This window comes from Cyclopterus lumpus, chromosome 11, assembly GCF_009769545.1.
Source record: "Cyclopterus lumpus isolate fCycLum1 chromosome 11, fCycLum1.pri, whole genome shotgun sequence".
Taxonomy (NCBI): domain Eukaryota; kingdom Metazoa; phylum Chordata; class Actinopteri; order Perciformes; family Cyclopteridae; genus Cyclopterus; species Cyclopterus lumpus.
In genome coordinates, this window is record NC_046976.1 from 21,951,172 (window position 1) to 21,966,589 (window position 15,418).

General features: G+C 44.4%; 2 protein-coding genes across 2 annotated transcripts in view; both read left to right on the forward strand.

Annotated features, from left to right (window-relative positions):
* The first annotated feature begins 4,078 nt into the window (after positions 1 to 4,078).
* Positions 4,079 to 7,108, forward strand: psmb4 (proteasome 20S subunit beta 4). The gene is made up of 8 exons (XM_034545699.1): positions 4,079 to 4,241; positions 5,306 to 5,432; positions 5,515 to 5,594; positions 5,692 to 5,838; positions 6,319 to 6,400; positions 6,497 to 6,613; positions 6,687 to 6,775; positions 6,940 to 7,108. The coding sequence occupies exons 1-8, from the start codon at positions 4,120 to 4,122 to the stop codon at positions 6,950 to 6,952; spliced, it is 777 nt and encodes a 258-aa protein (XP_034401590.1). The 5' UTR covers positions 4,079 to 4,119; the 3' UTR covers positions 6,953 to 7,108.
* Positions 7,109 to 7,711: 603 nt separating this feature from the next.
* rfx5 (regulatory factor X, 5) overlaps positions 7,712 to 15,418 on the forward strand; it is a 16,786-nt gene continuing 9,079 nt past the window's right edge. The window contains exons 1-4 of the mRNA XM_034544540.1: positions 7,712 to 7,773; positions 11,949 to 12,097; positions 13,777 to 13,810; positions 15,257 to 15,339. Coding sequence (XP_034400431.1) covers positions 11,985 to 12,097; positions 13,777 to 13,810; positions 15,257 to 15,339 — 230 coding nt within the window. The 5' untranslated portion in view covers positions 7,712 to 7,773; positions 11,949 to 11,984. The remainder of the gene's footprint in view (positions 7,774 to 11,948; positions 12,098 to 13,776; positions 13,811 to 15,256; positions 15,340 to 15,418) is intronic.

The window sequence follows — 15,418 nt, forward strand, 5'->3', positions numbered from 1 at the left end:
GCTCCTTAAGATATGATGGTGCATCACCAATCAAGGCTTTGTAGGTGAGGAGCAGCTAATACAGGAGTCATGTGATCTCTTTTCTTAGTTTTTGTGAGTACACAAGCTGCAGCATTCTGGATCAACTGGAGGGATTTAAGAGACTTATTAGAGCAGCCTGATAATAAGGAGTTGCAGTAATCTAGTCTGGAAGTAACAAACGCGTGAACCAGCTTTTCTGCATCTTTTTGAGACAAGATGTGCCTGATTTTTGAAATGTTACGTAGATGAAAAAATGCAATCCTTGAGATTTGCTTAACGTGAGAGTTAAAGGACAAGTCTCGGTCAAAGATAACTAGAGATTCTTTACAGTGGTGTTGGATGCGAGGGAAATGCCATCTACAGAAACCACATCACCAGATAATTGATCTCTGAGGTGTTCAGGGCCAGTAAAATAACTTCAGTTTTGTCTGAGTTTAACATCAGGAAGTTGCAGGTCATCCGTGTTTTTATGTCTTTAAGACATTCTTGAATTTTAGCGAGCTGGCTGGTCTCCTCTGGTTTGATCCATAGATATAATTGAGTATCGTCTGCATAGCAATGAAAGTTTATGGAGTGTTTCCTGATAATGTTGCCCAAAGGAAGCATATATAAGGTAAATAAAATTGGTCCAAGCACAGAACCTTGTGGAACTCCGTGATTAACGTTGGTGGTCATTGAGGCTTCATCATTTACAAATACAAACTGAGATCGATCTGATAAATAGGATTTAAACCAACTTAGTGCGGTACCTGAAATGCCAATCGACTGATCCAGTCTCTGTAATAGGATGTCATGATCAATGGTGTCGAACGCAGCACTAAGGTCTAATAATACCAGTACGGAGATGAGTCCTTTATCAGCACTAAGGTCTAACAAGACCAGTACAGAGATGAGTCCTTTATCTGATGCAATTAGGAGGTCATTTGTAATTTTCACCAGTGCTGTCTCTGTGCTGTGGTGTTTTCTAAATCCTGACTGAAACTCCTCAAATAAACTATTCTGATGTAGAAAGTCACACAACTGATTTGCGACTACTTCCTCAAGGATCTTAGAGAGGAAGGGAAGGTTAGAGATTGGTCTGTAGTTAGCCAACACCTCTGGATTAAGAGTGGTCTTCTTCAGGAGAGGTTTAATTACAGCTACTTTGAAGGAATGTGGAACATGGCCTGTTAGCAAAGACACATTAACAATATCCAGCAGAGAGGTGCCAATTAAAGGCAACACGTCTTTAAGCAGCCTCGTTGGGATGGGGTCTAAGAGACAGGTAGACGGTTTAGAAGTAGAAACCGTTGAAGACAATTGGTCTAGGTTAATGGGAGAAAAGCTATCCAAATATACACCAGGGCATACAGCCGTTTCCAAGGCCACTCCTCTTGATGACAGATCGGCAGTAGTTGAGGGCAAGAGATCATCAATCTTGCCTCTAATAGTTCAAATCTTTTCATTGAAGAAGTTCATGAAGTCATTACTACTGAGGTCTATAGGAATACACGGCTCCACAGAGCTGTGACTCTCTGTCAGCCTGGCTACAGTGCTAAAGAGAACCCTGGGGTTGTTCTTATTTTTCTCTATTACTGATGAGTAATAGGCTGCTCTGGCATTACGGAGAGCCTTTTAATATGTTTTAAGACTATCTCGCCAAACTAAGCGTGATTCTTCCAGATTGGTGGAACACCATATGCTTTAAAGCTTTCGTGAAGTTTGCTTTAGGTCGCGGGTCTGAGGGTTCTACCAGGGAGCAAACCTCCTTTGCCTCACTGTCTTTTTCTTCAGTGGGGCTATCGAGTCTAGTGTCATTCTCAGTGAGCCTGTAGCACTATCGACAAGATGATCAATCTGGGACGGACTAAAGTTAGCACAGGAGTCCTCCGTCACATTGAGACGTGGTATTGAATCAAATGCAGAAGGAATCTCTTCTTTAAATGTAGCTACAGCACTGTCAGTTAGACATCTGGTGTAGAAACTTTTGACTAACGGTGTACACTCCGGGAGTATAAACTCAAAAGTTATGAGGTAATGGTCTGACAGAAGAGGGTTCTGTGGGAAGACCTCCAAATGCTCAATGTCAATGCCATATGTAAGAACAAGGTGGAGGGTGTGGCCAAAGCAGTGAGTGGGTTTCTGTACTCTGACAGAAGCCAATCGAGTCCAACAATGAGATAAATGCAGTACTAAGGGAATCATTGTCAATATCCACATGAATATTAAAATCTCCTACAATAATAACCTTATCAGTTTTAAGGACTAAACTTGATAAACACTCTGAAAATTCAGATATAAATTCTGAATATGGACCTGGTGGCCGGTACAGTATAACAAATAGGATTGGCTGTAATGTTTTCCGGGTTGGATGTGAAAGACTAAGAACAAGGCTTTCAAATGAGTTGTAGTTTAGTTTAGGTTTAGGATTCATTAATAGGCTTGAGTCAAAGATGGCTGCTACTCCACCTCCTCGGCCGGTGCCTCGAGGAATGTGAGTATTAATATGACTTGGAGGAGTTGATTCATTTAGGCTGACATATTCTTCATGGCTCAGCCAGGTTTCAGTAAGACACAATAAATCAATGTGATTGTCTGATATTAAATCATTTACTAATACAGCTTTAGATGACAGAGATCTAATATTTAGTGATGTTAACCTGTATGAGGTTATTTTGTAAGACTCCTCTTCTGGTTACTTTTGATTTAATTAATTTAAGTGGCCGTGGGACAGACACAGTCTCTATAGAGTTAAGGTTAAGGGTGGGTAACTGCTCCAATGGAAGTGCAGAGAAGGGTGGAAGACTACAACTCTGCTTCTGCTTCCTGATCTGAACTCTGGGTCATGGATTAAGTCCGTTAATCAACTTGGCCATGTTCACAGAAATGAGACGCGCTCCATCCCAAGTGGGATGAATGCCGTCTCGACTCATCAGATCAGGCTTTCCCCAGAAAGTCTTCCAGTTATCTATGTAGCCCACATTGTTTGCTGGGCACCACCTGGACAACCAGCGGTTGAATGACGACATGCGGCTATACATGTCATCATTGATCAGATTGGGGAGAGGGCCAGAGAAAACTACGGTGTCCGACATTGTCTTGGCATAAGTACACACCGATTCCACATTCATTTTAGTGACCTCCGACCGCCGCAGTCGGGAGTCATTACCGCCGGCGTGTATTATAATCTTACTGTAACTACGCTCATCTTTAGCCAGCAGTTTTAAACAAGATTCAATGTCGCCCGCTCTGGCCCCCGGGATGCATATGACTTTGGTCCCTGGCTTCCCTATCTTCACGTTTCTGACTATGGAGCTACCTATAACCAGAGTGGGTTTCTCAGCGGGTGCGTCGCTGAGTGGGGAAAACTGGTTCGAAACGTGAAGAGGTTGGCGGTGCTCAGTGGGCTTCTGTTTAGACTTAAAACCCCTTGGAACAGTCACCCAGCCATCCGGCTGCTCGGGGGCTGCCGGTGGACAGCTAACAGAGGCTAATGCTAAAGGCTCCGCACCGGCTATGGGGGGAGGCGGGCTAACTAGCGTAACTGTCTGAGCTTCAATGGTGCGGAGCCGTGCATCTAACCCACTTAGAACTGCCTCCAACCAGCAAATGAACTACACTTGTTGCATGTACCGTTATCATTAAGGGAGGCAGAGGAATAGCTCTACATGAGACACTCTGAGCAAGAGGGAGGGGGAGACATCGCAAGCTGCTAAACTGGTAACTGGAAGTGATGCAATACGCTTACCGGAAGAGAGAGTGATGCGTTCAGGAACCTCAGGATTTGCTGCTATAAGCCTATAGCAGCATATCTAGGGGCTGGACCAGGGCAAATGAAATGTAATGTAATAGTTGGTATTAGTATAGATACTAATATTACGTATTAATGGATATTAATACAACATATTACTCTGTTGTATTGGTATCCATTACATACTGGGGGAGTTATAATAAAATAATGTTTTTGATACTTTCAAATGAATTACTTTTTTAAAACAACATTAGTGTGTAACGTATGTCGGCCAGCAGGCGGCGGTGAAGCACCGCTCTGTGACGTCAGCCCGGTTCACCGGAACAAGAAGATGCCGTGGCGTCACTTCCGGCAAAGCATCTTCCAACATGGAGTCGAGCGGCTTGAAGCTGAGTTTCTGGGAGAACGGACCAAAGCCCGGGCAGTTCTACTCGTTCCCCGGTGGCCGCAGCGGGCCGCGCACATCATGCGAGCCGGTCAAACACACACTGTGAGTCATCCGAACCAACGGAACCGGGTCAGCGGACCGGGTCTTCCGGTCCACCGGGTTTCGGTTCGCGTTCTGTGCTGCATCATCATGGAGGAGCTAACTGTTGCTAAGCTAACTGCCGGGTCACTGCAGATGAAACTCTTTTAAAATGTGTTTCTGAAACATTAGAACAACAGAGCAGGTTATTAATGTTTGAGTAATACAACCTAATATATATAATCTATATTAATAACAAAGTACATATTGATATATATATATAAGCATATGTATTGATGTATATTGTTAAAGATTTACTTAAACGCCAGTTTAATATAATATATTTAAAAGTGAATTAATGTTAGCGGACTCTATTTTTGAAGGCTCCAATTTTAATGAAAATATTTTAATGTTACGTAATCAATCACTCATTGTGAAGCTGTACCTGCTAATTGATCGATTAGTTGATCATCAGAAAAATAGTTGATGTATTCATAAAATATAAACGTTGTTTATTTGACACGGATGGAAATGAAAGTCACCTCCATTGCCATCAGTAAGAGCACTTAAATGTCTCTTACCGATAGCACTTTGGTTAGCACTTTAGTAGCACTTAAATGTCCCTTACCGATAGCACTTTGTAGTTTAGCACTTTAGTAGCACTTAAATGTCCCTTACCGATAGCACTTTGTAGTTTAGCACTTTAGTAGCACTTAAATGTCCCTTACCGATAGCACTTTGTAGTTTAACACTTTGTAGTTTAACACTTTAGCAGCACTTAAATGTCTCTTACCGATAGCACTTTGGTTAGCACTTTAGTAGCACTTAAATGTCTCTTACTGATAGCACTCTGTAGTTTAACGTTATTGAAGAAATTGTACTTTCTTGATTCTTGTTGTTCTGAGTTTGGACTCATGGTTTAATGCACTTATTGTAAGCGTCAGCTAAATGACATGTCATGTTATGTAATGTGCGATCAATCCGTGTAAAACAGGGCAGAGGTTTCTAAACTAATTATCCACTCAACCCGTCTTCCGGTTATTAATATTTCGTATTGATCTTGTAATCGGTGACCCTCCCCCGCACAGGAACCCCATGGTAACCGGGACCTCGGTGCTCGGCGTGAAGTTCACCGGTGGTGTCATCATCGCGGCGGACATGTTGGGCTCCTACGGCTCGCTGGCTCGCTTCAGGAACGTGTCGCGCCTCATGAAGGTGAGGCGGGCCGTGTGTTTGTTGTTGTTGTTCATGTGTTGTCGTGGATGTGTTTGTTAACAGCGTTTGTTTGCTCTCCCAGGTGAACGACAACACCATCCTGGGAGCTTCGGGAGACTACGCCGACTACCAGCACCTCAAGCATATCATCGAACAGATGGTGTAAGCCGGCAGAAACGCCGCCCGCACACACACGGGTTCATGTCATGGTGGATCGGTGATCAATGCTGCGTGCCGACGTTGTCTTTGTGTCCGGCAGCATCGACGAGGAGCTGCTGGGCGACGGCCACAGCTACAGCCCCAAGGCGGTGCACTCCTGGCTCACCCGAGTGATGTACAACCGGCGCAGCAAGATGAACCCTCTGTGGAACACCGTGGTGATCGGAGGCTTCTACAGCGGCAAGAGGTGGGCGTGGCTTCCTGTTCCCTCTTCTCCTGTGTCTGAGTGGCCGCGCCCCCTTTTCATTTGAGTCGTCATTTAAAATAATCTATTTACAACGGCTTCAATAACAAAACAAAATGTTTGCTGAATAAATCTCATACATACATATATATATATATATATATCTCTAATCTTGTGTGTAGATATACATGTACACAAACATCACGTATATTAAACAGCAGAAGTCGTCCGTCTGAGAAAACAATCGTTCTTCTGCATACATATACGGTCCCGCCAGCGCTGCTTCATTCCAAAACCTCAAGAGGAGCTTTTATACTTTAAATAAAAAAATTCTAAACGGTTTCTTATTTTTAATGCCATTTATTTGTTTTTATTCATTTTGGGAGTTTTATTTTGTTTGTTTGGAAAAGTGTTGTATTAATAAAGTGCAATTTTCTTCTGTTCATAAGCTACAATTCAGTGTGTCTTCTTGCCTCCCTCTAGTTTCCTGGGTTACGTGGACAAGCTGGGCGTGGCCTATGAGGCGCCCACCGTGGCCACGGGCTTTGGAGCATACCTGGCTCAGGTGAGCGCGTCGGTTGATCCAAATCTTTACCGTTTAAAAAAATACTCTTTAAGTTCGGTCTGATTCGTGTGTGTGTGTGTGTGTGTGTGTGTGTAGCCTCTGATGAGGGAGGTGGTGGAGAACAAGGTGGAGATCACTCAGCAGGAGGCCCGTGAGCTGGTGGAGCGCTGCCTTAAAGTTCTCTACTACAGAGACGCTCGCTCCTACAACAAGGTACTACCATGACATAATCAATAACATGAATGATTATTAAACACACACTAAAAGTTTTGAGATTTTATTTCAGCATGAGATCGCCATAGTAACGGAGGCGGGCGTGGAGATCATTGGTCCTCTGTCCTCTGAAACCAACTGGGACATAGCTCACATGGTCAGGTAGGTCAAAGGTCACTGGAGGCGGAGCTTCTTTAGCTGTGAAGGAGGTGGAGCTTCAGTTCACATTACTTTTTTTATTTACGAACCCAACACTCTTTTCTACTGAGCAGAGCTTGAACGCATCATCATGTTAAGTTCCTCCTTGTGTTTTTGTTTCTGTGCAGCGGGTTTGAATGAAGACGAGCAGCAGCTGATGAAGACGAGCAGCGGCTGATGAAGACGAGCAGCATCTCCAACGACAGCTGCAACTTATCTTTCAGTCTAGTTTTTTTTTTTTCTGATGCTCATTGTAACTTTTGTATAACGGAAAATAAATGTGATAAATCCAAATAATGGGTGATTTTTCTGGTTTTATTTGTTTTGTACAAATGAATGTCGTCAACACTTTAAATCCTTGAACTGTTAATGAAAAAGTATTTTTTCCGAGAAACATTAATGATGTACATTATATACTAGCTACATCCTGTGGTTAATCTCGAGGTTTAACAGGTCTCATAGCTTTAAACATGTTTTCATAAAGAACATGTAGTAAAATTATTCTATTATGATTTGTGTTAATATTTAACTGCAATCTACAATAAATGTTTTCATGTCTGGTTTAAATTAACAAACAAGTTATATCAGAAGTTTATGGTTTAAGAAATGTTTATTTATAGAGTAAATATGAATTATGCTTAATATTCAACATACAGACGTGTTTATGAAATGTACTTTTCGCTTTCGCAGTCAGAACATGCGGCTGTTGCTGGGCAGATTTCGCGAGATCGATTCATCTGTTTTGTAACTGGGCAGACCAGGTAACCGGGTCCAATCAAAATAATCCCCGTGAGAAAAATAATTCCGCTCGACGAATGGAATTTCACCTGTTTTCGGTATCCGGGTAGATTTGCGACGGCTGACCAATCGGAAGAGACGTCGGCTTTGTAGTCAGGCAGACATAACGGAGTCGGCCAATCACAAAAACATCTGAAGGGGATTTTTGCTGTATCTTGGCTCAGGTACTTTCTTTTTCTTTTTAAAAATAAATACTCAAACGCGACTCACCGACTCGATCACTCGTTAATAACAGAATAAATAATCTATTACCGGGAAATATTTTTCTAACAAGAATAGCGTGTAAAACACGTTTAATGGCGCCTGCTAGCTAAAGCTAGCCGCTAACAGCCCAGCTAGACTAGTTAGCTGGTTAGCAGCTAGCAGTTAGCAGTATTCACTGCACGAGACACAGTATTCTCGGCTCCTACGACTTTCGGGTGTTGTTACCTCAGTTCGTATTAAAACCTTGGTGATCTAACGCTGTTGATCGGTCGGCTAACCAGTTAGCTCGGCAGTAACATGTTGGTGTGTGTGTGTGTGTGACAGTCGTTGCGTGTGTGTGTGTGTGACACATGACCACCGGCTCTCCTCGCTGTAACCAGTCATGAGGCATGGAGGGGGGCGGCTGTCAAGTCTGCATCGCTAGCTAACTGTAGCTACGGAGGGAGACCGGCGGCAGGTTGTGTTTCGCACCCGAGAAAACATGCCCTCCCCCCGGTTAGTAGTAGTAACGTGTAACGGCCCCCCCCCCACCGGTTAGTGGTAGTAAGGTGTAACGCCCGCCCCCGTTAGAAATAGTAACAGGTAGCTCCCCTGACTAGTAGTAGTAGTAGTAGTAGTAGTAGTAACGGGTAATGGCACCCCTGACTAGTAGTTGTAGTAGTAGTAGTAGTAACGGGTAATGGCACCCCTGACTAGTAGTAGTAGTAGTAGTAGCAAGTAATGGCACCCCTGACTAGTAGTAGTAACGGGTAATGGCACCCCTGACTAGTAGTTGTAGTAGTAGTAGTAGTAACGGGTAATGGCGCCCCTGACTAGTAGTAGTAGTAGTAGTAGTAGTAGTAGCAAGTAATGGCGCCCCTGACTAGTAGTAGTAGTAGTAGTAGTAATAACGGGTAATGGCGCCCCTGACTAGTAGTAGTAGTAGTAGTAGTAGTAACGGGTAATGGCGCCCCTGACTAGTAGTAGTAGCAAGTAATGGCACCCCTGGCTAGTAGTAGTAGTAGTAGTAGTAACGGGTAATGGCACCCCTGACTAGTAGTAGTAGTAGTAGTAGTAGTAACGGGTAATGGCGCCCCTGACTAGTAGTAGTAGTAGTAGTAGCAAGTAATGGCACCCCTGACTAGTAGTAGTAGTAGTAGTAGTAGTAGTAGTAGTAGCAAGTAATGGCGCCCCTGACTAGTAGTAGTAGTAGTAGTAGTAGTAGTAACGGGTAATGGCGCCCCTGACTAGTAGTAGTAGTAGTAGTAGTAGTAGTAGTAGTAGTAGTAGTAACGGGTAATGGCGCCCCTGACTAGTAGTAGTAGTAGTAGTAGTAGCAAGTAATGGCGCCCCTGACTAGTAGTAGTAGTAGTAGTAGTAGTAGTAACGGGTAATGGCACCCCTGACTAGTAGTAGTAGTAGTAGTAGTAGCAAGTAATGGCGCCCCTGACTAGTAGTAGTAGTAGTAACGTGTAATGGCCCCCCTGACTAGTAGTAGTAGTAGTAGCAAGTAATGGCACCCCTGGTTAGTAGTAGTAGTAGTAACGGGTAATGGCGCCCCTGACTAGTAGTAGTAGTAGTAGTAGTAGCAAGTAATGGCACCCCTGGTTAGTAGTAGTAGTAGTAGTAGTAACGGGTAATGGCACCCCTGACTAGTAGTAGTAGTAGTAACGGGTAATGGCGCCCCTGGCTAGTAGTAGTAGTAGTAACGGGTAATGGCACCCCTGACTAGTAGTAGTAGTAGTAACGGGTAATGGCGCCCCTGACTAGTAGTAGTAGTAGTAGTAGTAGTAGTAACAAGTAATGGCACCCCTGACTAGTAGTAGTAGTAGTAGTAGTAGTAGTAGTAGCAAGTAATGGCACCCCTGGCTAGTAGTAGTAGTAGTAGTAGTAGTAGTAACGGGTAATGGCACCCCTGGCTAGTAGTAGTAGTAGTAGTAACGGGTAATGGCGCCCCTGACTAGTAGTAGTAGTAGTAACGGGTAATGGCGCCCCTGGTTAGTAGTAGTAGTAGTAGTAGTAACAGGTAATGGCACCCCTGGCTAGTAGTAGTAGTAGCAAGTAATGGCACCCCTGGCTAGTAGTAGTAGTAGTAATAGTAGTAGTAGTAGTAACAAGTAATGGCACCCCTGACTAGTAGTAGTAGTAGTAGTAGTAGTAGTAGTAGTAGTAGCAAGTAATGGCACCCCTGGCTAGTAGTAGTAGTAGTAGTAGTAGTAACGGGTAATGGCACCCCTGGCTAGTAGTAGTAGTAGTAGTAACGGGTAATGGCGCCCCTGACTAGTAGTAGTAGTAGTAACGGGTAATGGCCCCCCTGGCTAGTAGTAGTAGTAGTAGTAGCAAGTAATGGCACCCCTGGCTAGTAGTAGTAGTAGTAGTAACGGGTAATGGCACCCCTGACTAGTAGTAGTAGTAGTAGTAGTAGTAACAAGTAATGGCACCCCTGACTAGTAGTAGTAGTAGTAGTAGTAGTAACAAGTAATGGCACCCCTGACTAGTAGTAGTAGTAGTAGTAGTAGTAGTAGTAGTAGTAGCAAGTAATGGCACCCCTGGCTAGTAGTAGTAGTAGTAGTAGTAGTAACGGGTAATGGCACCCCTGGCTAGTAGTAGTAGTAGTAGTAACGGGTAATGGCGCCCCTGACTAGTAGTAGTAGTAGTAACGGGTAATGGCCCCCCTGGCTAGTAGTAGTAGTAGTAGTAGCAAGTAATGGCACCCCTGGCTAGTAGTAGTAGTAGTAGTAACGGGTAATGGCTCCCCTGGCTAGTAGTAGTAGTAGTAACGGGTAATGGCACCCCTGACTAGTAGTAGTAGTAGTAGTAACGGGTAATGGCGCCCCTGGTTAGTAGTAGTAGTAGTAGTAGTAGTAGTAGTAGTAACGGGTAATGGCACCCCTGACTAGTAGTAGTAGTAGTAGTAGTAGCAAGTAATGGCACCCCTGGCTAGTAGTAGTAGTAGTAGTAGTAGTAGTAGTAACGGGTAATGGCGCCCCTGGTTAGTAGTAGTAGTAGTAACGGGTAATGGCACCCCTGACTAGTAGTAGTAGTAGTAGTAGTAACGGGTAATGGCACCCCTGACTAGTAGTAGTAGTAGTAGTAGTAGTAGTAGTAACGGGTAATGGCACCCCTGACTAGTAGTAGTAGTAGTAGTAGTAGCAAGTAATGGCACCCCTGGCTAGTAGTAGTAGTAGTAGTAGTAGTAGTAGTAACGGGTAATGGCGCCCCTGGTTAGTAATAGTAGTAGTAACGGGTAATGGCACCCCTGGTTAGTAGTAGTAGTAGTAACGGGTAATGGCACCCCTGACTAGTAGTAGTAGTAGTAGTAGTAGTAGTAGTAACGGGTAATGGCGCCCCTGGTTAGTAATAGTAGTAGTAACGGGTAATGGCACCCCTGGTTAGTAGTAGTAGTAGTAACGGGTAATGGCACCCCTGACTAGTAGTAGTAGTAGTAGTAGTAGTAGTAGTAACGGGTAATGGCACCCCTGACTAGTAGTAGTAGTAGTAGTAGTAGTAGTAACGGGTAATGGCGCCCCTGACTAGTAGTAGTAACGGGTAATGGCGCCCCTGACTAGTAGTAGTAACGGGTAATGGCGCCCCTGGTTAGTAGTAGTAGTAGTAACGGGTAATGGCACCCCTGACTAGTAGTAGTAGTAGTAGTAGTAACGGGTAATGGCACCCCTGGTTAGTAGTAGTAGTAGTAGTAGTAACGGGTAATGGCACCCCTGGTTAGTAGTAGTAGTAGTAGTAGTAGTAGTAGTAGTAGTAGTAACGGGTAATGGCGCCCCTGGTTAGTAGTAGTAGTAGTAACGGGTAATGGCACCCCTGACTAGTAGTAGTAGTAGTAGTAGTAACGGGTAATGGCACCCCTGGTTAGTAGTAGTAGTAGTAGTAGTAGTAGTAGTAGTAGTATAGTAGTAGTAGTAGTAGTAGTAGTAGTAGTAGTATAGTAGTAGTAGTAGTAGTAGTAGTAGTACTAACGGGTAACTGGACTTCCGATGTTTTCAGTTCATGACGACAGAAGAAAATCAGCGTTTGAGGAGTTGATAAATAATCAAATGTGTAAATGATTGTGTGTAGTTTATATAGGATATTGTAGCATGTGTATATATATATATATATAAAAGTATATTTGTCATTAGAATCAGCTCCTCCTCCTCAGATGCCGCGACTGCTCAGCACCAGTTAGTCGGTCCAGATGTCGGAGGACCAGCGGGTCGAGGCCTCCCGGAGGGGGGACGGCACTCTGGAGGCGGGGGAGGGCGACACGGAGCCCAGCATGCTGCTGCAGAAACTCAAGAGCAACATCTCGTAAGTCCTGAGATACTCTTCACCACACACTGTAAACAAACAAACATGTAAACAAACAAACACGGACACTGTAAACAAACAAACACTGGTTCAACTATCCTGATTACTGAAGTCTGGTTCAACTATCCTGATTACTGAAGTCTGGTTCAACTCTCCTGATTACTGAAGTCTGGTTCAACTCTCCTGATTACTGAAGTCTGGTTCAACTATCCTGATTACTGACGTCTGGTTCAACTATCCTGATTACTGAAGTCTGGTTCAACTATCCTGATTACTGAAGTCTGGTTCAACTATCCTGATTACTGAAGTCTGGTTCAACTATCCTGATTACTGAAGTCTGGTTCAACTCTCCTGATTACTGAAGTCTGGTTCAACTATCCTGATTACTGACGTCTGGTTCAACTATCCTGATTACTGAAGTCTGGTTCAACTATCCTGATTACTGAAGTCTGGTTCAACTATCCTGATTACTGAAGTCTGGTTCAACTATCCTGATTACTGAAGTCTGGTTCAACTATCCTGATTACTGAAGTCTGGTTCAACTCTCCTGATTACTGAAGTCTGGTTCAACTATCCTGACTACTGAAGTCTGGATCAACTATCCTGATTACTGAAGTCTGGTTCAACTCTCCTGATTACTGAAGTCTGGTTCAACTATCCTGAGGACTGAAGTCTGGTTCAACTATCCTGACTACTGAAGTCTGGTTCAACTATCCTGAGGACTGAAGTCTGGTTCAACTATCCTGATTACTGAAGTCTGGTTCAACTATCCTGACTACTGAAGTCTGGATCAACTATCCTGATTACTGAAGTCTGGTTCAACTATCCTGATTACTGAAGTCTGGTTCAACTATCCTGACTACTGAAGTCTGGTTCAACTATCCTGATTACTGAAGTCTGGTTCAACTATCCTGATTACTGAAGTCTGGTTCAACTATCCTGATTACTGAAGTCTGGTTCAACTCTCCTGATTACTGAAGTCTGGTTCAACTATCCTGAGGACTGAAGTCTGGTTCAACTCTCCTGATTACTGAAGTCTGGTTCAACTATCCTGATTACTGAAGTCTGGTTCAACTATCCTGATTACTGAAGTCTGGTTCAACTATCCTGATTACTGAAGTCTGATTCAACTATCCTGATTACTGAAGTCTGGTTCAACTATCCTGAGGACTGAAGTCTGGTTCAACTCTCCTGATTACTGAAGTCTGGTTCAACTATCCTGATTACTGAAGTCTGGTTCAACTATCCTGATTACTGAAGTCTGGTTCAACTATCCTGATTACTGAAGTCTGGTTCAACTATCCTGATTACTGAAGTCTGGTTCAACTCTCCTGACTACTGAAGTCTGGTTCAACTATCCTGATTACTGAAGTCTGGTTCAACTCTCCTGATTACTGAAGTCTGGTTCAACTATCCTGATTACTGAAGTCTGGTTCAACTATCCTGATTACTGAAGTCTGGTTCAACTATCCTGATTACTGAAGTCTGGTTCAACTCTCCTGACTACTGAAGTCTGGTTCAACTATCCTGATTACTGACGTCTGGTTCAACTCAGTCTTGGACACCCTGCGGTTAGAGGGTTAGGGTTACACATATATATATATATATACATATATTCATCACATATATGACACCCTGCGGGTGTCATATATGTGATGAAGTCTTTCTCTGTGTTGCAGGAAAAGTGTTCAGACCAAAGTGGACCAGATCCTGGTAAGAACTGTGTGTGTGTATCAGCTCAGTGCTCAGGTGTGTGTGTGTGTGTGTATCAGCTCAGTGTTCAGGTGTGTGTGTGTGTGTGTATCAGCTCAGTGTTCAGGTGTGTGTGTGTGTGTGTATCAGCTCAGTGCTCAGGTGTGTGTGTGTGTATCAGCTCAGTGTTCAGGTGTGTGTGTGTGTGTGTATCAGCTCAGTGTTCAGGTGTGTGTGTGTGTGTGTGTATCAGCTCAGTGTTCAGGTGTGTGTGTGTGTGTGTATCAGCTCAGTGCTCAGGTGTGTGTGTGTGTATCAGCTCAGTGCTCAGGTGTGTGTGTGTGTGTGTATCAGCTCAGTGCTCAGGTGTGTGTGTGTGTATCAGCTCAGTGCTCAGGTGTGTGTGTGTGTGTGTGTGTGTATCAGCTCAGTGCTCAGGTGTGTGTGTGTGTGTGTGTGTATCAGCTCAGTGCTCAGGTGTGTGTGTGTGTATCAGCTCAGTGCTCAGGTGTGTGTGTGTGTGTGTATCAGCTCAGTGCTCAGGTGTGTGTGTGTGTGTATCAGCTCAGTGCTCAGGTGTGTGTGTGTGTGTGTATCAGCTCAGTGCTCAGGTGTGTGTGTGTGTGTGTGTGTATCAGCTCAGTGCTCAGGTGTGTGTGTGTGTGTGTATCAGCTCAGTGCTCAGGTGTGTGTGTGTGTGTGTATCAGCTCAGTGCTCAGGTGTGTGTGTGTGTGTGTGTATCAGCTCAGTGCTCAGGTGTGTGTGTGTGTGTATCAGCTCAGTGCTCAGGTGTGTGTGTGTGTGTGTATCAGCTCAGTGCTCAGGTGTGTGTGTGTGTATCAGCTCAGTGCTCAGGTGTGTGTGTGTGTGTGTGTATCAGCTCAGTGCTCAGGTGTGTGTGTGTGTGTATCAGCTCAGTGCTCAGGTGTGTGTGTGTGTGTATCAGCTCAGTGCTCAGGTGTGTGTGTGTGTGTGTATCAGCTCAGTGCTCAGGTGTGTGTGTGTGTATCAGCTCAGTGCTCAGGTGTGTGTGTGTGTGTGTGTGTGTATCAGCTCAGTGCTCAGGTGTGTGTGTGTGTGTGTGTATCAGCTCAGTGCTCAGGTGTGTGTGTGTGTGTGTGTATCAGCTCAGTGCTCAGGTGTGTGTGTGTGTATCAGCTCAGTGCTCAGGTGTGTGTGTGTGTGTATCAGCTCAGTGCTCAGGTGTGTGTGTGTGTGTATCAGCTCAGTGCTCAGGTGTGTGTGTGTGTGTATCAGCTCAGTGCTCAGGTGTTTGTGTGTGTGTGTATCAGCTCAGTGCTCAGGTGTGTGTGTGTGTGTGTATCAGCTCAGTGCTCAGGTGTTTGTGTGTGTGTGTATCAGCTCAGTGCTCAGGTGTGTGTGTGTGTGTATCAGCTCAGTGCTCAGGTGTGTGTGTGTGTGTGTATCAGCTCAGTGCTCAGGTGTGTGTGTGTGTTCTTCCACAGCAAGATGTTCAGCGTTTCTCTGACAACGATAAGCTGTACCTGTACCTCCAGCTGCCCTCTGGACCGAGCTCCGGAGACAAGAGGTGAGACCTTTTTATTAGATGACGTCTGGGACGCCCCCCAAGAAACCTGGTTCTGAAGGGGAACCGGTTCTAGCTTAGT